Here is a 24,081-nt window from a genome sequence, read left to right on the forward strand (position 1 = left end):
ACAAGAAAACATTTAGATTGTGAAAAATGTCCAAGCCTAACAACACATTCGGATATAATGAGTCATAGCTACCGTCAAAAGTTCTTCACGAGGCTGTTTGTCCTGTTGAAAGCTGACTCGTGTTGCGATGTTGCTGTAGGCTGAAATAAGCTCTGAACCCCAGTATGTTGTGATGTTGTGTCATTTGTTGCAATACCAAGTAGACTCACTAGTGCAAAGGGTTTAGTGCTGCCAGCCCTCTGAAGACGCACTCCGTACTAAACACTTTGTGTTTGGCCTAATGAAGGGAGCGTCGTCTCTTTAATTCTCTTAATTGTCAGGTGTTTTGGAACGCCTTAACGTGGCCTCCGTGTTCCCTTATTATCATGTCTCTCCCAGCGGGCCGGCTGGTGCGTGGCTCTGCTCGAGAGGTTCTCCTCTCTTCGTGTTGTGTTAATTATCAACAAAGGAGGCTACAAGACTCTGGGGTGGAGAGCTGGCACATCCACCCCGGTCCCGTTCTGTCTGCCGTCTCTGCTTGGCCCTCCACCGCAGGGAGCCTCGGAGCCGGAGCGCCGTCCCTCCCACTCTCACTCCTCCCTGCTGCACACGCCGGAGCTCCCACACCAGCAGAGCCACCGCCAACCGCCTCCATCTTCATTTTATTTTATTTATTATTATTTTTTTTTTATCAGGCACACATGGCCGCCCCATTGACTTTGATCCTCAGATCTCCGTATCAAGGGACCGTTCACTCTCTCGCCCGGGGGAGGTGACAGAGACGTCTGTGTATTCCCTCAGCCAGAGAAAGACGGAAAGACGAGAGAAAGAGCGAAGGTGCAATAAGTGTGGAGTGAGAGATGACAGGGCCTGTGATCTGATGTTTTCCCCTCTGAGATTTCTTTCTTTTTTTGTTGTTAGGGCCGCTTTCTCTGTTCGTTCTCTCTCGGTTGCGACAGGATTTTTAATGTCTCTCTTGTTGCCGGCCGCCTGTCGTCCGTCACTGGGCTCAAGGCAGCGGTCGTGGCGTTCTCAATCTGATTCAGGGCTGTAGCTTATGTAGAATAGCTCAATAAGTGGCGAGTTGATCTGATGAGCTGCTACACAGCGGCCTTTGTGACACTGGTGAGCACCAGCGGCTGCTTTGACTCTTATTTGAAAAAAGATAAAAAGATCTAGATAGCTTTGGTTTTTACTCAGTCCTCATTCAGTCCTCTCAATTTTTAACGACCTTGATAAAAATACTAAATGCAATTGTAAAACACCATAAATAGACACAGAAAATCAGTGTGTTTGGTGGGAAGAGCTTCTCTCATGGATAAGATGCCATTTTGCCCAGTTTCAAAGCGTTCACGTTTGATTACGTTTCACTGCTGCTGGATGTTCGTCACAGCAAACTGCCTCCGTGCACGTCCTCAGGTGTGGACTGGATTATTATGTCAAGAAGTCTGTGCAGAATATTGTGAGTGACTGAAGAATTTCTACAGTTTTGTTCTCCTGTAAACGATACTTTAAGCAAACAATTTAGTCAGCTATGTTATTGTTAGCATTGCTGAGTGCTGGTTTCCTGCTACTCGTTTATGAGACTAGGAGCTGGGAGCAACAAGGAACACCAGAAAAAAACCCCACATAATTACAAAATCATGGGAGTAACATATTTTTTTTGTCTTTATGTCGTTTTAAGATGTCAAACTTCCTCACTCACCCCCAAGCTGGGCTTTCTTGCTGCCAACTTTCCTGTAGTTAACACTTTAGCGGAAATCAGGACCTCAGTTAGGACCTATTGATTTATTCAGCGTGGCCGGATATCACCCTGTGGGTCAAAGAGTTGCCAATCAGTCGGTCCACCAGCAACGTTCTGAGGACCTCCGATAATGATGTTCTCCCCACAACAATAACACCAGTTCTTTACAAGACAAATTATCTCCCAGTCAAACAGCCAATTTGGATTAGTGTCAGTCTACTGCTCCCATTCAACCTTTGCTTTCTGATAAGGAGGAGCTTTATTACCTATTCCCGCTCCTGCTGCCGGGCCAAACTCTGCGCCGTGCAGGCCAGGAGGAAGATGAAAAGAGGCGGCGCGTGTTCGTCTGACCGCCCGTCCAACTGTCCATGCGCATGTGTGAGCGTTTCGGGTGGGGGGACGGCGTCCAAGAGCCTGCTAATAAAGGCTTAATGAAGTGCCATGAAAGCTATGGAGAGACCTGTCTGCTCTCACAGATGTAAAAGTTAATGAGAGAGTGCGGCGCCATGGCGAGGCGCCCTGCCAAGAGAGAGAATGGATACCTGGCATTTCCAACGGTGGCAGGATTTCGAGTGTCGTCGAGGCTTCCCACCAGGAGAGAGTCATCGAGTGCAGCCAATTAGTCTGTCAGTCACAAAAAATTTGGCCAGCTCTTTTTAGTTAATTGTACTTTGTTGCAATTTTTTTATGTTTGTACTTTATTTATGTTTGTTGATAGTTATTTTTTAGTGACTTTATTTAACTCTAGCACACATACAATGTAATATTCCACCGCATGCTATACCGACGGGTGCTTGTGAATGGTGCGCCGCACCTTTAATCTATTGTGAATTGTCACCGCATGCGAACGCAGGACTCATTTTGCAGCTGCAGACTGGGAGCCGCAGGCCACGGGCACTGTAAAGCGGAGAAGAGCCGCTCTATGGAATGTTTGCGTGCTAATCGACAGCTAATCTTGCAATAAGCAGGCAGTTGTACAGTTAAGTCTCCACATTAAGCCTCATTTCTCTTATTTCAATTAACTGAAAGGAGGCGCTTAGAGGCAGCTTAAGGAAGCCAGCTGCTGCCTCTGTAGCCCTTCGACAGCTCGTCTCCTCCACCGAGTCCTGGGCAGATTTAGAGTCTCTGCAGGGAGCCCTCGCTGCCAGCCTGCTAGCCAGCCTCCTCCTCACCCTCAGCATCACGCACTAGACTCAGGTGAAACAGTGGCAGGGCGCAGGGCTGCTGAGTGCGCTCATTAGTCTGTGGATTAGCCTAGCTGTTACTCCTGAAGCAGCATGCTAATTAGAATCATGTATCCCCCCCCCAACCAAACCTCCTTTCTTTCTTTTCTTTCCTTTTTTTTGTTTTTAGAAAATCTGAGCACTAGTTTTGCTAACTTTCATTGAGAATAAATAAAGGAGGTCTCCTGCAGTGCTCAGGGCCATGACCTGACATGATGATCACTGGCCAGTGGCTCACCAGTAGTGGTAAATCATAACTTAAAATAGGTTTCCAAAAAAGTATATGGTTCACATAGAATGACCTGCTTTGCTACCAATAGACATGAGAAGTAATATTTACAACGCACCATTTCATTGTCGAATACGGAACAATTCTGTATTTGAAGGGACAGTTGGCAGCTCTACTGATCACCTAGCTTTTCTTAGCTTTCTTAGGATTCTTTAGGATTCTCTCAGGACTTTTTCTTGGCCGCTTGCTCCACTTCTGGTTGCTCTGTCATGCTTTTTCTTCCTGAACCCGTTTGAGCTAAATCAGCAGCTCTTCATTGTGCTAAAGAGCTGTGGGTGCCGCCGTTCCCTGCCAGAAAATAATCAGCAGAAGTGCAGTAGGACACCTTGATGAGTGGGCAGCCACCTCTAATGGAAACCGCTCTGACATGGAAAACAATATGTGAGTGAAATTAAGGGGGAGGAAACTAATTTCACGCCCAGCCAAGCAAAAGGCATGGTGGGAGTTTTAGGGAAACACATACCTGTCAGGTCAGGGACTTAAATTCCACTTGAAGCGTCCATAAAGCTAAAGCGAGTGTGACACCGGGGCTTTGCGACGGCTGTCGGAGGCGAGTTGACGAGGCCAGGTGGACTTTTGACGGGGATGGAGACGACGCAGGGGAGCCTTTTTTACCTCACGCTGTCCTTTAATCTCCCGCTGTTGTCAGTCAGGAAGAAGGGACGGCAGCCGCAGAGGGTGGGGAAGATAAAGAGGGAGGCAGGAGGGAGTTTTGTTTTGTGTGGTGGGTGGGTGGGTGGGGGGGAGGGTATGAAGATCAGCGGCGGCTCTCCTCGATGTGGGCCGCAGCCTGATTTCTGGTGGCAGCTCTACCTGCTGACTCCAACCTCTGGAGATGCTGACACAAATCCAGCCCGATCTGCTCCATTCCTGCTTGAAGTCCAGCAATCGGCGGCCGTCCGCTGTGCGTCCACGAGCGAAGAGCAAGAGTTCAGTCGTCAACCCCCCCGGGGGGGGGCGGGGGGGGGGGCAACCTTCCTCTGTGCGTTTTCCGGCCACCCGCCGAGTGTTTACACTGAGAGCCGCCGTCTCTGCAGTCGACTCCTGCAGGATGGTTTTGATGTACCTGGCTGAGACGTTTTGACCCCAGTTGGCCGGATGCTCTCTGAGCGAAGAGAAACGCTCGAGTGTTGGACGTGGATCTCCTGACAGGTCACTTTGCTTCATGTCTCTCTCTCATCTAATCGAGCGAGATTTTTTTTTTACCCTGAGCAAACTGCCGGGATTGTGAAGCGGGAGTGCACACGCACGCTGCGGAGGAGGATGCAGGGACACACGCAGCCTGTTTTCTTTCACTTTTTCCGTGGCCAGCCAATATTTTCCACCTGAGACGGCGGCCAGAGGCGGGTCAGAGCGTGTCCTCGCCCTCCACAGCGCCAGCCGGCTCATTTCACAGGGTTAATTTCTCTCTCTGAAGCCTAGCGTGCGTTTTGCCTCCGTCACCCTTGAAAAATGAGCTAAAGTGCAAACGTTAAAGAAAAATTGCCGCTGCTGCTGCTTCGTTCGCCGGCCTGCTGCTTGAGTTTTGACAGCGGCGACGGCAACATTGTGGTTTTAATAGTGGACGGTGGTCCAAGAATGCTTTTAGGAACATGTGTTGGCGTTACACTAATCCTCCTTTTTCTCTCTTCCAGGTGGAGCGGGAGATAGCTATTCTGAAGCTCATAGAACACCCACACGTTTTAAAGCTACATGACGTCTACGAAAACAAAAAATACCTGTAAGTACCCACCGATTGCCTCCGGAACCCCCTTTGTCCGTTGTGTTGCTCAGTGTGCAAGAACTTTGTGACTCTCAAATCACATCAGGGTGATGTGTCTCTCAAGATCCTCCGGCGGTATCTGAAAATAACACATTTATTTTGTCCCGCCGAGCGGTTGGGGATGTGTGTGTTATGATTGGAGGGCAAGAGTGACAGCCTTGGAGGGCAGACGCTCCATTAGTATTGGCATGGAGCATTTAATTTGTTTGCGCGCGCTCGGGGATTGCTAATAAGGGAGGGGAAGTCGGTGTAATGTAAACAGCATGACACGCTTATCAGAAGCCACGCCATTACTTTAAGAGACATTAGCCCCGGAGAGTGGCAGGCGCATTAGTCAGCCGCGTGAAGGCGCCTACACGCGGCTGGCGAGCACTGGAAGCCAACTTCCAGAGCGGCCTCGTCGGCTGCGCAGTCGACTTCCCCGTCTGCAGAGGGCTGTTTGTCAACCCAAACTCAATTAGCGCTCATCTTGAGCTGGCGGGCCCAATGCGATTGGACATACAGTAGCGTGCACGCCATCCGTTAAGATGACAGGGCCCGGAGAATATTGGGATTCGTCCGCTAATTGGATTATTAAAATCATATTTTGTGCCAATGGCTTCATCACTTTTGACAGTCGGGTTTTCGAGTGGCGTCGCCGAAGACAAATCGCTTTGCATCGAGGGTCCCGCACGCTCGCCGCGCTTCACATCAGAGATGTAATTTCCAAAAATGAATATGGTTCTGCATTTTTACTTGAAAGCCCATAACTGCTAGATGAAGCGCGTCTTGGGTTTGCAATACTCTTGGAACACATCATGGAGATCATTTTTTTGAAACGTCTATGTATGTTTGTGTGTGTCTATGCGTGTGTGTGTGTGTGTGTGTGTGTGTGTGTGTGTGTGTCTTTGCACATCAGTTAAATGTCCTTAAACTTTCATCTTTTTCTGCTTGCATGCAAGCGGTAAAGAGATTTTTCCACTCAGTGTTTTATTCATGGTTATTTCATATCTGTATTTTAGCAAATGGTCACATTGTGATGTTAATATATTATAACTGATACCTTTAGTTTCTTTAGAGTCTATAACTGCCTAGAACAGAGAATGCCTGACTTAATGATGCTGCATTAATTCATCCTTTATTGATCCCTGCAGGGATATTAGTTCTCTGCATTGAAGCTGCCCTGCGTTGTAAGTAGCTTTAGCGTTCTAAGCTGCTTTTCAGATTACTTTGCTGCAATTTTTATGATGTGGCAAATAACAATTACTTTCACAGAAAACTACCTGAGACGGCTACTTTTTCATTTGTTCAGGGCTTTCGCCAGCAGCGCCGGATTTGCTCAGAATCACGCGTCTCTGCTCGTGTTGTCGACACGTTAACACGACTTCTGAGTGACGTCCACCGCTGTGTTTGATGCTTCCCTGCTGGTTTCATGCTATTTCACTTTCCCACTTACAGGTTATGACATAAATGTTGACTCCAACACTTTTTCCCTCACGACACTCTGTGTTTACGTCACAAGTGTCTTTAGCTTTACTGCCTTTTCTGTTTGCGCCCTGCAGTCGTCCGACTCTCGTGGTCGCCGCACATTAGGGATTTACGGCTGTTTGCCGAGCATATGCTCCGTGGCTCAGAGCAGTTTGCAAACTGTGCTGTAATAAATAAAACTAATACGTTGTGTAAGGACACGGACATCAACCATGGAGCAGCAGGGTAGAAGGGGAAGGAGGGAAAGAGCATATTTGACTGCCTGTCTGAGTTTCAATTTGGCCCGGTGAAGACGGAGCGAGTTTGGGCGCAGGATATACGAGGGGTGCAGTCCGGAGCAGGGTCAGCAGGCGGCTGGCTTTCAGCCCACAGCAGCGGCTTTATGTGTGGGTCAGCAGAGATTCATCTTCCCTTCTGTCTGCACGAAGCCCCAGAACAGACTCTGCCTCCTCAATGGAAGCCCCATCACGCCGACCACAAGGTCCCCTGAAGAGTAGCTGTGAAGAAATAACAACAGAAGGTGATGAATTTGCACATGAAATGCATCAAAAGTGCTCAACATATATATACAGCAAATGAGTCTTACTTTGATGAGGTAAAGAAATGGCCGCATCTAAACCTCAGCAGAATTCAACCTGAGCTCTCACATGTTTATTTATTTATTTTCATGGCATGTCACAGCTAGATTTTCCCCTCCCGATGCCTCCCCTGGGGGGCGGCAGCGTGCAGCTTGTGTTGGAATCAGTCACACAGATGGCGATACTTAGAACGGAGGAAGCTCATAGGGGACAGCGTGACAAATAAACCGTCAGTCAGATGTGACTGTCGGGAGGCCACGTGGTTGGTCCTGGGAGTTCGGTCCGTGTGTGTGATGGTTGTGAGGTGACGCAGTTTTCCACCTCCAGAGTTTCCTCAGTGTCCTCATCGTTCTGATTCATCAGGCATCTGTCACATCAAGCAGAAATATTGTGCTTTTCTCGTGTCTGTACCCAAGATGCTTTTCTTCCCTTTGTTCCATCCCAGCTCCCGGCTCTCACTGCAGATTATTGTGTCATCCATCGTCCATGGAGATTCCAGCCTAACCTCATCTGTGGCGTGAGAATGCTGAGGGGGTAGATGGAGGCAAATGATCTGCTGTGACAAAGATGGAGAAGATGCTTCGTGTTTGTGCCTCTCTGAGCCGCTCCCTCCTCTGTTTCCTCTGCGTCCCAGGTACCTCGTGTTAGAACACGTCTCTGGCGGCGAGCTCTTCGACTACCTGGTAAAGAAAGGCCGGTTAACGCCCAAAGAAGCCAGGAAGTTCTTCAGACAGATCATGTCTGCCCTGGACTTTTGCCACAGTCATTCCATATGGTAAGTAAATGTCTGGACGGATGTCACTGAAATCCATTAAATAGCGACGAAATGCACAACATAAGAACATTACATAAAGATACCAACGGTCTTGTGCAGTAACCAAGGTAAACTGTATTGTTATCCTATTAAACTCGTTTGCTGCAGTAATGTGTGATCTCAAGCAGATCCACAATTGAAATTCTAATCAGCTTTTCATTGCTTTGGAAGCAGTTTTTATGAGCGTTACAGGAAAATTTGATATTCATTGTTCAGAGCAATGAGGTTTCTCCCCTCCCCAGTCCACAACTCAAAGAGGCTGAACATGGTGAACTCATGCTAAATACAAATACCAGCTCCAATTACACAGGAACAAGCTCGATGTCTCCTGCCTGTGAATCCAACAAGGTTATTTCATATTTTAAAATGCTTATGGGGCAGGTGCATAAATATAAATTATGTGCCAAATATTGGCATGTACAGGCCGGGTTGGTTGTTTTAACTTTCCGTCGGTGCTGGAAGCACTTTACATACAGCACTGCAGAAGATCTCACCAGGGACTCATTTTCAGCCACATGTCTGGCTTCAGGTTATGCACTCACGAGTGTATATAAAGTGTAACTCGTACAGCGGAGCGCAAGAACTGCAGTTTAAGTGTAAGGTCAAGTGCGTTCATCTCGTAATAAAGTACAGAAATGAGTTGAATTTCAGCAGAAGACAACAAAGGCACGTCGTGGTGTTCGGTAGGTGCAGCATCACTTCATCAGTTCCACACTCTGAGTGTGTGTGAAATACACTTCTATTAACTACTGACCTCTAGAGGTGGTCATCCAGAAGCTTCCTGACACAAGTGGCCATTATGCTGCCGTGCTTTAAATTATATCAAATTATAGCAGTGATATAAATACATAATGCTGTGATTGAACGTGCTCTTTTTAATGTATTTAATGTGTTTGGCTTTCCTATGAACAACAGTATAGGCTGAAATTCCAGGGGGCTGTGTCACTGGCACTGAGGGTTGTTAGTTTGTCACTGTGACACGTTAGTAGGGGGAGGGAACCTGCTGAAGGAAGAGAAGGAGGAGGCGGTTCACAGTCATTATTGTGGTCGTGCCGGTGGCCTGGCCAGTGATCAAAGCATGACATCATGAAGATGTCATGAAGCCACTGGTTCTGTACACAGTACAATGTGTTTTTTTTTTTGCAATAAGCTGAACATTGTGTGTGGCTCATTTTAGTGGCAGTCATCTTTTTTTGATCGTTCATGTTTATAAGACGATTTGCAATCTAGTAGATGAAAATTCGGGAAAATTTCCTCCGGCTGTTCTGGGTCTAAAACATCTGCGAGGCTGTAAATGTTACAGTTATTACACTGCCGGCGCCTGGTTAGAAGGAGTGTACAGCAGTCACAATACAACCAACCGCTGGGGCTTTAGCACAATATTTGCGCAATGTGATTAGGAATGAAGTAAAGATTATCATAAAATGTACACTTTTCCTAATTTATTTCACATTATTTTTTTTTACACAATAAACTTCACACCAAAGCCAATTATCGTTTTGACTGTGGCTGTTTGATGATAAAGCAATTATGAGAGTTTATGTGCTCAACGTCAACTCTACATCCTTGTTTTGGACTTTACATTCAGCCGATTATCTCCATATGATGCACTCGGTTTAATTTCATTGTTTGGAGAAGACGGGACTTGTCTTGAAGACAGGGAGAGAATTAAAAGAAGCAACGGCGTCTGTGATGCCGGAGGAAGTCGGAGAACAAAATTGTCCCACCTAAGGGAAGCGAAGCCTTTTATCATTCCGTGTGAATGGCTCAGTGCGAGGAGAGCGGATCAAGCCAATTAGGGGAAAGCATCTGGGACTGACGTTAAGTGCATTCAAATACGTACATAAATGATCCCGTCTCGTTTGTAACTGATTCACCGGCGGATTTAGCTCTCGCTGTTTTGCGCCGCGCCGCCGCCTCCCTGTCACAACTCCTCCAATCCTTTTTCCCGAGCACTCTGAGAAAATGATGCCTTGTAAATTTATCATGAGGAGAAGGGGGGAGTTTTGGGGGGCATCGCTGCACCCACTCGTCCTCCTCCCCAACTTCAATTAGGGCCAAGCAGACAGAGGGAGGAAGGCTCTCTCACCTTCCTTCCTTCCGCACTAATGAGATCCCAGCATACCTGCAATGGAGGAGGAAAAAAAAAGCATTTCTGCAATAATATCTTCCATTTTTGCTTGTCTATGCCGGGGACCTACAAAGGCCAACAGAAGTGCTCCCTTTCCTCTGTGAGTCACTGCTCGGGAGGGGAGGTAAACACACGGCTCTCCCTTTTTCTGCAAACCTCCACGTTTTCACATCTGCTCTGCTTCCACCCTCCACCCACGTCCGATCCCCAAATATCTCTCTGTAGCCGGTATGGGTGTAATATGAATGAAAGGACGCGGGGAGCTGTTTGTGACTCATTGTGCCGGTTCGTGCTCCGATTTAGACTGCGATTTTTATGTTTTTCTGTTTTTTTTTTATTTTTTATTCTCCTCCTCACGCGGAGCTGTAGAACAGGACAAATTGAAGCGCACAGGGGTAGCTGACAGGGGAGATGAGGCAACGATAGGTAAGTGTGGGATAAAAACCGTCTTGGTGAAAGAATTGTCGGGGAGAGATTGTTCGATTGAATGCTAAGGCGGCGGGAGAAAGTCAGCGTTGCGTCTTCGCAACATTCCGAGGCAGAACTTTGGCGGTGAAAGTGTCAAAGGTCAAGGTCAGAGAAAACCATGTCAGCGTTTAGCTGAGAGGATTTGCCAACAACGACTCTGGCGGCACACACATCAGTTAGCCGACCAATCTGCTGCAATGCACATTCTCTCCCAAGAAAATATATAAAATAAAAATAAAGGTGACTGTGGTGGTTTGCCACGAACACAAACATCCGACTGACACTGTGATTGAAGGAGTATTGTGTCTTTTCCTTGAACATTTGACCAGCCGCTTGTGTGCTTTCTACTCAACTCTGTAGAGTTAAATAGAAAGAAGAAAAAAGGAATGAAGTATCATAACGCTCATGGCCAGCTATTTGGATTCCTTCTTACAGGAGCAAAACCCACAACAAGCACGCTCTGATTTCCTGTGATAGAGCTAAAAGCAAAATGTTTCTATCCCAGCGAGGGCAATAAAGTATATTGATTTATTTTTTTTTTTTCTTCCAGTGTGGCCAGTGTGAGACTATAGTCAGGATGGAAGGTCAAGTGGATGAGGGTTGACAGCCAACAGACCCTCATCGCCACACATTCATTCCGTGAACCCCTGTTCCCTTCACGCCCCCGCGTCACATGCCGAGCTCCCAACTTCAGCTCCCAGCAACCGGCTGTATTACTGGAAATAGAGCCGAATCGCTAAACCTGCTGTGACCCCTTGGTCCTCTTGGTTTTTCATCCTGTAGCGTCACACTCCAAAGAAGGAATCACACAAACCGTTTACAATTGTGTGTCCAAACAGTTTGGATTTCTAATGAAGATAGTCTTTGCCATAAAATGACTATCAGCACTCTGGAGAAAGTAAGGCTGTTGTTGCTTTTCTATTTCCTTAAGTGCACAGCTTTAGCGTAGAGGCCCAGTGTGTCAGACTTATCAATTAATGTTAAAAACATTTCGCAACCGAAAGAGCAAACGTGTTTTTAATCATCCGCAGCCTAAAGCTCATTGCCATTGATGCTGGTTAGGTTGTTGTTTTTTGTTTTTTTATTTTTCACGTCAGCTGTGACATCAAGATAAAAATCACACAGTCCATGCAGTTTCCCACTGTGGCTCCATCTGTGCAAGTGGCCCCTTCACATAATTAGAAATATTCACTATTTAAAACACAGCGGTTAATAATTACTTTCTTTGAAGTGACTTTATCTACACGTCAACATGTGTATTATCCATTTCATTCCATGCCAAGCCTAGACAGTGATTCGCATACATAATAAGCCTGTGCTGTTATCTTTTCAGAATAAAGTGAGGCTTTGGGTTGTGAGTTTAGGTTTGTGTTGTGCAAAGAAAGAAAAGAAACAAAAGTAGTTTTGTACCTTTTTTTTGCGCTGCCTTTTTTTTTTTTGCGAGGCCCTTGTGTCAGTATAAAATGTAATTGCTCCAAACAAACAAACATCACTTCCTTTGCTTTGTCAACTTTCTGGACCTTTCTTGGTGCTGTGACTTGCCTTTTTTTTCCCCCCCTTCAGGATTTTCATCTGTTGTAATGTTTCTGCAACCTGCAGGTCTTGTTGGCCTGATTGTTTGCCTTCCCTCAACCCTGCCATCAACCGTTCTAATAAACAGCCCCGTGGCTGTTTGTGGCTGTTCTGTTGCTTTTAGAAGAGTTTCCCCCAGATGACGGTCCTGTCTTCCTGCTCCCTGCAGAAAGCCTATACTTATAGCCTATCATCACTGCATGTGATGGGCGCTAAAACACAACCAAAACCCACTCTCTGCTCCTTTTTTTTTTCTTCATATTTTCCTCCCCCTGCAGAGCCAGTTAAAGCGTTGAGGTGTAATATGGTGAGATGGGGGGGGGGGGGGGGGGGAGTTGATGCTGAGTGCAGATGAAATGGGGGAAATGGAAATGGGATGATAGAATGGATATGGAAAATGGAGCAACGGCAGTACTTGGTGATTGATACTGGAATCTGGGGGGGACAAGCTGCTGGTTTTAAGAGAGCCGGGAAACGGGGATAAATAACTGCGATGTTGAGAACGGGGAAAAATGAAGGCGCAGTTAATGCGGCAATAGAGAGAAAATAAATGGCAGGTTTTAAGCTAATAAATATTATAATTTTTGCCACAGGTGTTTGCAGAGCATTTCCAATTTTCTGCTGGCACAAGGCATTACTTTAAAAGGAGTTATGAACCTCTGCGGCTGACTCTATTACAAGCCTGATGTCAGCGTGGAGTTTTAATATCATTGCCCACTAGTCCTCTCGGGTGCCTGTCGACAGCATGTCTCTTTAGTCGGCTGCAAGTCCCCTCCACCAGTCGCACTGCCGTGGATTAGCAGCCGACGCTGCGTTGCACAGGCACATTTGGCACCGCATAGCAAACACTTTGCTTGTTACAGATTTAACCGTCATTGTCATCCCCTTTTCAGCGAACCGTATCATATGCAGTGATCCAGTACGTCCACAGCGTCCACAGCAAAAAAAAACAATAGAGATGCGTTTTTAATGCAGTTACTGAAGGATGGTGTGTTCTGCTTTTCTCACACTTCTAACCGTCTTTTATTTTTATTTTTGAGAGATTTGAGATCAAATAAAACCAAGTTTAATAAGTCAGTGCTCATGTTAGCAAATGAACCTGCAAAAATGGGACACAGACACCTTTATGCGTCTAATAAGGGAGGTAAACAACCTTTCTGTATGTGTGTACGTGTGTATGTTTTAACTAAATCATCCAGTAGGAAAGTTATTTTTCTTTGATGCAACAGTACAATATTCCATTAGTTGGTGAAAAAAAAACGTTGCAAAAAAAACAGGACAACTTTGTGGCTGTCGCCCCTCATTGCTCGTAATGCACAATTAACCCCTGTGGATGATGAACAATTGCTCCCACCACATTGTCGGCAGTCACAATGTCCTCTTTTGCTAATGCGCCAGAATATTAGCCTGGAGCGATTTTACTCAAATGTGCTTGGTCTCTCCCTAATTGGGTCAACAGATGCCTCAAAAAAGTTTGGGAGCGAAAAGAGGAGAGATGGGAGGAGGAGGAGGAGGATGACACGGAGGTGCACCGGAGGCCTAATGGCTGCATTTGAACTCTTAGCGATGGTTTAAATCCCCACTCTGGCGAACAATAACGCCGCTGGAATGGCTTTAGTGCTTCATTGAAATGCAAAAAAATAATGTGCTGTTTTTGAGGCGGCCTGTCTAATTGGTCAGAAAGACGCATCTCTGCCATTAGTGTGAGTTTCCAGGGTTGCCATTTGGGCTAAGTAGTGTCACACATCTTAACCAGGGAGAATATTAAACATGGCATATGTCAAATCTGTCAAGAGGGTGTGTGTGTGTGTGTGTGTTTTGCCTCTGTGAGAGAATTTAGTCACTAAAGCAACCTTGTTGCCATGCAAGTGTAATATTGTTGAAATGTGAGCCCCGCGAGGACGAGGTCCATTACGAGGCCGTGTGTAAAACACACATCGGCGGCGCACGTGCAGCTGATCGCAGGCAATTAGGAGCTCGGTGTTGGATTCAGAGAATCGTGGCGAGATTCATGTCTAACAGCCCCAGTGGGGTGTAAACCTTGCTCAGATAGCATGAAGACACAAATGCGTGCTGTGTAAATTACGTCCTCCGGTGCGCAGAGTGTTGCTGGACCGTCGGCTCGGGCCCATGGGTTCAGGGCGCGGCTGACTAGCGCACGCTAATGTTAAGCTAACGTCACAGTCTTGGATTCCTTTTTAATTGTTGTTTATGCTGGATTCTGTGAAGGGCCAGCCAGGTGCACCGCTGACTTCTGTGTCCTTCCGCGGCACAATTTATAGTTTTGTGTTCGGAGCTATTTGTCTGCCGGCCGGGCAGCTGTTCAGCATGTGGATCTCGCATCTCCGGGAAAAAAAAAAAAAACAACAACAAAAACAACAACAACAGCGGTGGCGCTGGAGCTCATTGCTGCTGTCGAGTCCGTTTAACGGCATCTCCCCCCCAGCATGACGTACGAGGGCGACTCCAGCGATATCCCTGCTGCAGGGCCTGCTGCGTGAGCAAGATTACAGGAGCAAAGTGCAGCCTAATGTGTCGGAGAGGCACTTTAATGTCCTATTATGGATACCGGGGTCCTGACAACCAATAAAACATCCACGTGTAATTTGTCCCGCTGCTGTCGTGGGGTGCGGGGTGCGGGGCGGTGTGGTGGGTAAACGCACTGTTGCCGCCTCCCTGCCGCCGTCCTGGTCTCTGGGGATGTTTTCCCTCTGTTTTACACGTGACCGCCGCCATGATTAAAACTGCTTCGATCCCGTTTTATTGGTCTTTTAAGCAGCGATCCGTCGTTATGCACGTCGAGAACACTGCAGTATTTATGAGGCCGTCTCTCCCCGAGGAGGAGGAGGAGGAGGAGCGCTGTCTGAAACACCAGCCGCGATCATTACTGCCATCTCTGCAGCCGAATTATTGAAGAACCCCTCGGGCTGCGTCTTCAGCCCGACTAAGTCGCGGTGCCACAAGTTGATCTCACTTGTTGCTCAAACTGCTGCTGTCACCGCTGGCACTGACTGTGACTTTCTGCTGCCTAAAAATACTGTTGCCTGGAGTGATTTTTTTTTTTTTTTTTTGCTCTTACTAATTGAGCGGCCAAACTGAGGAAGAGAATATTGTTAGTCTGTTGATGAGTGGGCGGAGCCTTGCATGTGTACTTCCTCTTCCAGTGCAGACTGTGGTGGTGTGCGAAACTGCAAGATTTGGTTTTGATCTTATACCAAATAAATACCGGGCCGGTATCACCAATACCATACTGATACTTTTGAATTGAGGTGAATCAACCATCAAATTGCTAAATCTGAATCGATTTGTGTTTTTGTGTTTTTTGTCATTTTTGGATTTTTTTTAAACCTGGGTTAGAATATGGCCGGTTTACTGCCATCACTTGTCAGCATCGTTCAGTGCCTTCCCTTCAGAGCAGAAGTTTTCATCAAGTGCTGGTTGTTTGCCCTCCATTCCATTCCTTTATAATAATAACATAATAATATATGGATTGATGCGCCCGCTACTGGCACTCTCACTCTGCTGCTCTGTAGATGCTGGTCTGTCCAAAGCATCAGTTTGAGTATTTTCAAGTCGTTATAAGACTTTTTTTTTTTCAGAAAATACTCCAGAAATCCCAAAATTGAAGCGTTCAGTCGTCGGTTTGCAGCCTCCTCTAAAAACACAGAGTTTTAGAATCCTGTTCAAACTGATGTGTCGTTGACTGGCCAGCCAGCAACTTGAATGCGGTATCACTGCCCTTTGTGACCTCACTTAGGCCTGATTTCCGGAGCTGTGCATTTTAGCACAAACTTTCTGCTAAGCAGAGTGAGTTAAAGACATAAAGGAGAGACTTTGCAGAAGTTCGCCGGTTTGCTAGAGACACGTCACTGGTGGATTCTGCTTTCCAGGGGACCTTAAAAAAAAACGGCAACTCCCGGGCCAGTGACACCGCTGCCAATAGATGGTTGTGTGAACCAGCGAAGGTTTTAGCCTGGGGAAAACTGTTTTAGGTGCTATTTGAGTTTTATTTCAATTATAGCAGGGATCACAGAGGCTGCCAGTGTGATAACAAACCAGCTGACAGCTAATCCCCCAGGACAGGAGACGAGCTACACGGCAGCTTGTCATCCAGGGTTAAACGTCCATTGTGATGAGACGCTCTTCAAAGGCAGACGCATCCGGCTATTGTTCTTCTCCCCCTTTCCATCATTAGTTAAAAAAGAGAAGATGAAAGTGCGGTTCGTGACACGCTGACAGCCCTGTGGCTCCGTTGCTCTCCCCCCCTCCGATCGTAGAAAGGCGGAGAGGGAGGTGAGCAAAGAACAGACGTGTGCAAGGGGAGCGGAAGAGAGACCGATCGCTTCTCTCAGATTTGGTTCGACTTCACAAAACTTCACAGCGGGTTAATGAAAGCACTCGACTCTGAGATGCTGACTTGATCTTGAACGTCTGATAAAACACTGATGCCGAGATTTTAAGCCCCAACACGGCGCCCGCATACATGATATCTGCAGGGGTTTTTATTCTGATATGGTTTGATATTATTAGCTGTGTTTGGTGCTAATGGACCATGTTGGGGAGTAACAACAAAATAAAGAGGATTGTAATCAGGTACACAATCTCACAGTAGTAAGAAGTGCTGAGGTCTGCCCTTGTTATGGCTGTTATTTGTTGTTGTTGTTGTTGTTGTTGTTGTTGTTGTTGTTGTTGTTGTTCTGATTACTGCCTGAAGCTCAACACTGTCAGGTCCAAACAGTTGAGAACATTTGTTCAAAATTTAGAAAATGTAATAAAATGTAATTAGTTACATTTGTAAGTAATTGAAATAGTTAGGCTACCCAGGTATAGGGTAGCTTGTAATTGCAGCCAATTGCATTTGCAAAACAATCTTTCCGACACTGGTTACGAATGTAAGTTAATGAGCGGCGCCACCAACACACACGTGTGCCTGGTTGCTGTGCAGAAGGAGACGGGGGAAGAGACAAGGGGTGGAAGGAGGGAGGTGGAGGAGAGGAGGACACAGCCGGGAGGCCGTCACACCTCCTCTCTTGAGTCGGATGCACGCAGAGCGACGGTGCTGCACAGCACAGAGGAGGCGGCCGCTCGCTAACAGGCCTTGAAAAAAAAAAAAAAATCAAGATGTTTTTTGATCGATCGAGCGGCGCCTCACCTTTCTCCTCACTTTCACACGTTTATGTGACTTTATGACTTGCTCTGTCATGTTTCATTAAACATTTAACGTTTTTATCTCCCTTTCTTTTTTCACGCCCCCCCCCACAGCCACAGGGATCTGAAGCCGGAGAACCTGTTGCTAGATGAAAAGAACAACATCAGGATAGCAGACTTCGGCATGGCCTCCCTTCAGGTCGGAGACAGTCTGCTGGAAACCAGCTGCGGGTGAGTTTAGTTTATGCAGCCCCTATGTGGAGCCTTTTTCCCTTCTCTTTTTACATGCCAGGTTTGAAGAATGTGCGAGAATAAAGAGAAACATTGGCGCTAGCTGGAGGCGACGCAGAGCCCGGCCAGTGAGCAGCGGAGAGGAGAAAGTCCCCCCCCCCCATCCCCCCTGTTATCGCGCTGCGTCCATCTCTTCAGGAGAGACGGTCGGTGTCTCTCGCCGCGCTATCTGGCCGCGAGCAGGGCCACGGCCATGGCCATGCATTACTGCTCGCCGTCTAGTCATATCTGGCACTGGGTTTTATGACCCGGCAGTCACGACCACGCTGAGCCCATCAATCCACTAACGGCCGCAGTGAATTTTGGTCGCAGGAAAAGTCACTTTCAAAGTCACCGGAGGCGGCGTGTCCATATTGTGGGAGTGTGTTTATTTTATGCTAATGCGCAGTGGGCAGTGCGCAGTGTGCTGAGTCACATTTGTCAATAAAAAAAAAAAGCATCACATTTTGATAATGTCTTGTTTTATAAGGTCAGTGGGAAAAATGCTGTGTTTTACAGTAAAGTTGTTATGAACATAAAGGGATTTGCTGCTGACCTGAGACACAGAGTTGGGTTTTGATGAAGTTCTGGCTACAATGGAGTATTTTTTTTCAAATGATTTCATAAAGGCGGGCGTAAAGCCAAAGCGCAGCACAGCGAATCCAACAAGACACACCGGGGAAAAAAGGTTTTGGACGGTAAAACAACCGCGCCGCCTCACTAACTTGTTTCTCAGAGATGAAAACGATCCGTCCTAAGACCCCCGTGAGAAGTCCGCTCAGTGAGGACGACATGTGACAGACATCTGAATCGCCGGAGGTTCAGCCGTTCTGAAAGCCCATTAGATGAAAACCCGGGGGCCCTCTGGGGCTTTTTGCTGCATTTTCGCCGATAATCTGGATGTCTTCTTTGCTCTGTGGCTACACATGACAGTGCGTGCGGGGGCCGGCAGATAGAGGAGACATCTGTCCCCGGCTCAGGCCTGATTCCGTCCAGATTATACCTCTCAATCAGCCACCGCTGCAGCCACACGCACGTGCGTGCGTGCGCGCTGCCGACGAGGCTTCCCTCATCCCCTCAACTCCAGGTTGACCTTTTGACCCTCACAGCCGACCCCCTACCCCACCGCTCCTCTCCCCACTGCACGTTTGCTTGTCCACGATACACACGCACAAACTGTTGCTTCATGTTTTGCAGCCGTGGCACCGCAGCAGTGCCTAAGCTGCCGTGACTCATCGGCAGAGTTCAGGCCCAACGAGTGCAGCTCGCTGCGCTGTCTGCCAGTAGAATGTGCGCTATTGAGTCATTCTGCCTCCATGTTGACCACAGTGAAGTGCTCCCTTTTCCCTCAAAAGGCGCTTCACTCTGGCAGCTCATACTCTGCTTTTTGCCGAGGCTTTCAGATCATCTGTATCTGTATTTAATAATCTGTTGCTCTATCCAGTCCACGCTACACCTGCCTGCGGTGCCATGCACACCGAAATTCCTGCTGCAGGTGGGAAGATGGAGGCACATCACAAGCGAGTAGAACCCCATACGGCATGCACACAGATACACACTGTGCTTCCTGGGTGCCGCGTGTGTCTATGTCGCGGCCCCAACGCGGTGGCGGCGTGTGTGCTTATTGATTATTCATGGTCCTGCGACTGTCCCGTCTGTAAGTGCAAGTATGACAGTTTTTAATTAAACACATTTATCTGGGCCCACCCTCTCGCCGCGCGGCAGCCTGACACAAATGTATTCCATTTGCCACGGGTAATGGAGCTGAGTGAAGATGAGTCTTGCCCCAGGTAGAGCCGGCGGAGCTATCGGAGCGCACACGCCTGCACCCAGCGCACGCACCACGTATAGATGAGGGGTTGACATGTACATACAAATAAGGCTGCAGGACCGTGCACCCACCTTCCTCCTCCTCTCCCTCCTCCTCCTCCTCTCTCTCACCCACTGTGGTTCTCTGTCTGCGGGAGCCGAGGATGATGACGTCCTTATGCTTTTGCTTTTGTTTAGTTCTTTGACGGATGGAAGTAAATTATGTTGTGTGCACTAAGGAGCCGCGCCAATGCGGTTCGCTCATAAATTCTCATAAAGATGAGCCGCAAGTCTCATTCCAGCGTTGTCACAGCCGCCGCGCGGATCCCCGCGCTGCGTGCAATGCACAAGACGATATCATAATAACACTTATGAATTAATAATACATTCAGTGTGCCGTTTTTACTGTATCGTTACCGTTCTCCACTGCCCAAGTCAAATGTTTTCTGTATTTGCACCCCTCGGTTGACACCTCGCTACATCTCTTTCATATCAATTTTTCATGTCCACTTATTTGAATACTTCAGAAACACCGGTGTTGGAATTATTGAGAGCAGTAAAGATGGTTGCCATAATCCAATTGAATTACGGCTTCACATCGTGACATCACAGTGTTTTACAGAAATCGGCCTCTTTAATATTCAATGTTACTGGTCAGGAACTGAAGGGTTAATTGAAACCATATTTTTTAATTCTGACAAATACTGAACTCATAAAAATGATATTGGATTCATACGTGTAAAAACTGTGATAATGTATTCGTTTAATCAATTTCATAAAAGATTTTCATTTGCTTTTTGATTGATGAGATGATTAGAGTTCTAAAGCAGGACACACAATGAAAAATGCATGGATGGATATAACTGTTTATTTATCCCAGTCCGAAACTGTGAGCCAAAAATAATCTACTTTTATTTATGTTACGTTAACCTGTGTGTGTAACTGATGCTAAGCCAAGGGAGTGAATGCTTAAGCAAGCTGCAAGAGAGAACACTCCATCTGCCCACTCACCTCTTTGCTTCAAAACAAAGGCTGCATTATACACCAAGCTCGAAGGGAATCAGTTCTTGTCATAAACACTTTAATCTGGAACTTAATCCCTTTTGGCGTGTGGCATAAAGTGGAATGCCAGGACGCATTTAAGGAAACTTTGTACTGTGTCAGGGCTTAAATAAAATGACTGAAGATGAATATGAAATGTTTCAGTGGCCACGTTTGAGAGGTTTTAAACACGCAGGTCCGAGCATAGATGAGAAAATTGATTTATTCCTCAACATTTGTATGTGTCATGGAGAAAGGAGACATGTGGCTCTCAAGAGACATTACCAGTGCAAATCTCAGGCTTGTTTTTTTTTTTTATTATTTATTTTTGTTCCTCGCTCATCTGCATAATGCACTATGACACTCGCAATCAAGAGGGCCCGTATTTGCATAGGCTCGTGTTTGAACTTCCCCGTCGACATGGTGGCGGGGTTTGTTATCTGCCAATATTTTGACAGCCAGAGGGAGCCGCGCCGCCAGGGCCGGTACATTTATGAGCGCGCCAGACAACAGGCGAGCTAATGGGCGGCATGTTTACACACCTCAGATAGTCTCTCATTAGAGCCGAATGCCCCGGTGTCAAGCCGGGGAAGGTGGGGACGGTAGAAGAACAGTTTAGCCCTGGAATCATCTGCAAACATAAAAGTGCCTAACGCAGTTTTTTCTAAGCAGCTTCACAAAGTTTTACTATCTTAAAAATAAGAAGAAATAGCGCAACGGTACCGTTTCCGTTAAGTGAACGTTAAGCGTAGTTACGTCATAGGACAGCGCCGAGTGATTACCGGAAGGAGCTAAATTTAACGCCCCCTCCCAGGAAAGAGAAAAGTAGGTGTTTCGGAAATGTTGTCCACATTTGGACACAATGTTATTATTCTAGCCGGTAAACGAGAATCTGCCGTGAGGATTACTGCTGTTCAAGTAACACAAAATAATAATGTTATTACAAGTATGTGCGACAATGTCCGCTGTACATCACACACAACTCACATGAGTTGACTGTACGTCAGAGTTTATTCTGCACACCTTTTAGCACCCGAGTGAAGCTAAAACCACCGACGGCGAGTGTACATACTTTACCATGAATTAGTCGAAGGTCTTTCGAGTTATACCGTTTCCATAAATGTTCCAATGCGAGATTATAATGCGGATTAAAAGGTTTTATGGAATCGATACGTCTCTGGCCTGTTAACGGACTCTCGAGGAGTTTTGAAGGGAAAACTTATTAACTTTTTTTTGCTTCATCCCCTTAAAAAAAAAAAAAAACGGCGTCCCCTGCCAGTCTTGGCTCCGACCTCTGAGACCACATTTCGCCTAACTTGTGTTTGTCCTGTTCTAAACGTATGGGATGTCCACCATAGCATCAGTCTTAGCCAGAAGATAATAAATAATGAAATGAAAATAAGTGTAACTATTTAATTTATCAAATATAATATAACTTTTTTTTTTCTTTTAATCTAAATTTCAAGCAAAGTGTGAATGTCAGAATGCTGAGAAAGTGTTGACTACCCAGACGCTCCTCTCATCCATATACAGTGTCTCGCAGTGTGGCCGTCGGGAGAAGCCCCATAAATCTTCATATGATATTGATGTGTCAATCCAGTCATTGGGTTTACTGTCAACCCATCCAGGTGCTGTAAAGATTAGTGGGTCTGTTCACTGTCTGCTCTGAGAGGATGCCCTTGAGTGAGCAAGCAGGAGGACACCCAAACACCCTCAGGCTGTCCAAACTCCTGAAACCCCTGTTGATCTATGCTTGCTGGAGATACTCTTTCTGCTTCCCGCATGATGCTCTTCACATTTTTAAACCGTTGTCTTTTTTTTTAAATTATTATTATTATTATAGTGTCTAGATTACATAACTCTGACTTTGCAGCACAAAGAAAAAGCCTTGAAACTTTTCCCTGCTGTTTAGTTTTTCTTCTTCTAATTTATTAACACTAAACTTTTGTCCAACAGATCTCCACACTATGCCTGTCCAGAAGTCATCAGGGTAAGCCGGCATTTTCACCTCCTCTAATCATAATCTCTCATGCAAACTGTCTTCAATTAATTTGTGTCAACCACCAAACACCAACTCGCTAACAAATACTTTCATGTCCTCAGGGAGAGAAGTATGATGGGAGGAAAGCAGACGTCTGGAGCTGTGGGGTCATCCTTTTTGCTCTGTTGGTGGTGAGTTTCATTGTTTTTATTATTTAGATTTTTTTTTTTTTACTAACTGCCAGCGATCTGACTGACACAGTTTATACCAATGTACGTACACTTGATTTGAATTGTAATTCATGTTCACTTTGCCGCAATGGCTCAGACACAAATTGTGGGATTAAGCAGCTGAGATGAAAATCCAAACGTCGAGGCAGGAGAATGATGGTCAGGTCCTGCTCAAGCCGAGAATCTTGCATCATGGGAAAAGCAGAGAGTGGAAGCGTCTCTTTATTGGTTATCCTGGATCCACACACACACACAACGCAGTGATCCACCGTCAGGTCTCCAGCCTCATAATGTCTGTGGTTTCCCAGCCGCACAGCCCCCGGAGCTTTGTTTCATCAGCAGTTGAACTGTACTTCCTACACATTCCGCCTCTCATGAATAATTCATGGAGCCAAACCGAAAGAAAAGGAGCCCAAAAATAAACACCGGCGCTGACAGGGACGGCTTTTGGCCACAGGCCCTGTTTGCTCGTCTTTGTCTCTCGCGCCGTCTCCTCCTCACACGTGCGTGTTCTTTTCGTCGAGGACACTCTCTCCTCGTGCACTTGGCTTGGGTAAACCCAATTTGACCAGAAATTCATGCGCCCCTAAATAAAAAGTTTATTTTTTTTCCTACTCCTGGGCTTCGGATGAACACTGTCTTTTCTCCTTGCTGCCGCTGCCGTCTGGCTGCGAGATAACCATTTGTCTGATTGCGGGAGACGTGCGTGCTCGCTCGCAGTTAGGCTGAGCTCAGATCATCTGTCCCGCTGCCTCCCCTCGCCCGCTGCTTTCTCTACCTTTCTCTAATACGCCAGCCCTTCTTCCTCTTCTCTACCCCCTTCCCTCCATCTTGCCTCCTGGTGGAGGTTGCCATTCATCAAACGGCCACATCTGTGAGGTGTCACCTCGCTCTGATGAATGACTCTGATGAGCGAATGCTAAATGATGGCGGTAAATGAGAAAGTGGGGTAATTATTAGAAAAGCCTCGTTTTTCAGCTAATCGCTGTTTATTATATATTTACCTATGGTTGGCAGAGCGCTCTAATAGGGGAGCTGAGAGAGTTGTGACAACAGGCTTTTCTCTTGAAGTGGTGCGAGATTCATTATCTTTCCTCCGTCTTTAGTCAGGGTGAAAGCTATTTTCTATGTGGAGACACCCTGATGTTTTGGGGTTTTTTTTTTCTTCAATTTTCTGCAACATTCCTCTTAACGTCTCCTCTTCACCCTCTCCTCGTTCTCCTTAGGGTGCTCTGCCGTTTGACGACGACAACCTGAGGAATCTGCTGGAGAAGGTGAAGTTGGGTGTGTTTCACATGCCACACTTCATCCCCCCGGACTGTCAGAATCTCCTCCGCGGCATGATTGAAGTGGACGCCACCAAAAGACTAACGGTCAGTTCAGAGATCAGATGATACCACACACACACACACACACACACCAAAATGTAAAGGGCATTATAATGAGTGCAGGGCTTAGGAGGGTTCATGTGTCCTTAGAATCGACAATCTTATCCTCGTCGTTCTATGTTATTCTTTTTCATTTTTCAACACGTTAACTAACATGAGACAATTGAAACGAAATGAAAGGTAACAT

General features: G+C 46.6%; 1 protein-coding gene across 1 annotated transcript in view; it reads left to right on the top strand.

Moving 5' to 3' along the window:
• LOC142904243 (serine/threonine-protein kinase BRSK2-like) overlaps positions 1 to 24,081 on the top strand; it is a gene marked incomplete at its 3' end in the record, with an annotated part of 155,040 nt that overhangs the window by 112,031 nt on the left and 18,928 nt on the right. The window contains exons 4-9 of the mRNA XM_076050215.1: positions 4,870 to 4,955; positions 7,677 to 7,817; positions 17,290 to 17,406; positions 22,252 to 22,285; positions 22,399 to 22,467; positions 23,733 to 23,879. Coding sequence (XP_075906330.1) covers positions 4,870 to 4,955; positions 7,677 to 7,817; positions 17,290 to 17,406; positions 22,252 to 22,285; positions 22,399 to 22,467; positions 23,733 to 23,879 — 594 coding nt within the window. The remainder of the gene's footprint in view (positions 1 to 4,869; positions 4,956 to 7,676; positions 7,818 to 17,289; positions 17,407 to 22,251; positions 22,286 to 22,398; positions 22,468 to 23,732; positions 23,880 to 24,081) is intronic.

This window comes from Nelusetta ayraudi, unplaced genomic scaffold, assembly GCF_046127955.1.
Source record: "Nelusetta ayraudi isolate G7.1 ecotype Tasmania unplaced genomic scaffold, CSIRO-AGI_Nayr_v1 ptg000125l, whole genome shotgun sequence".
NCBI classification, from domain to species: domain Eukaryota; kingdom Metazoa; phylum Chordata; class Actinopteri; order Tetraodontiformes; family Monacanthidae; genus Nelusetta; species Nelusetta ayraudi.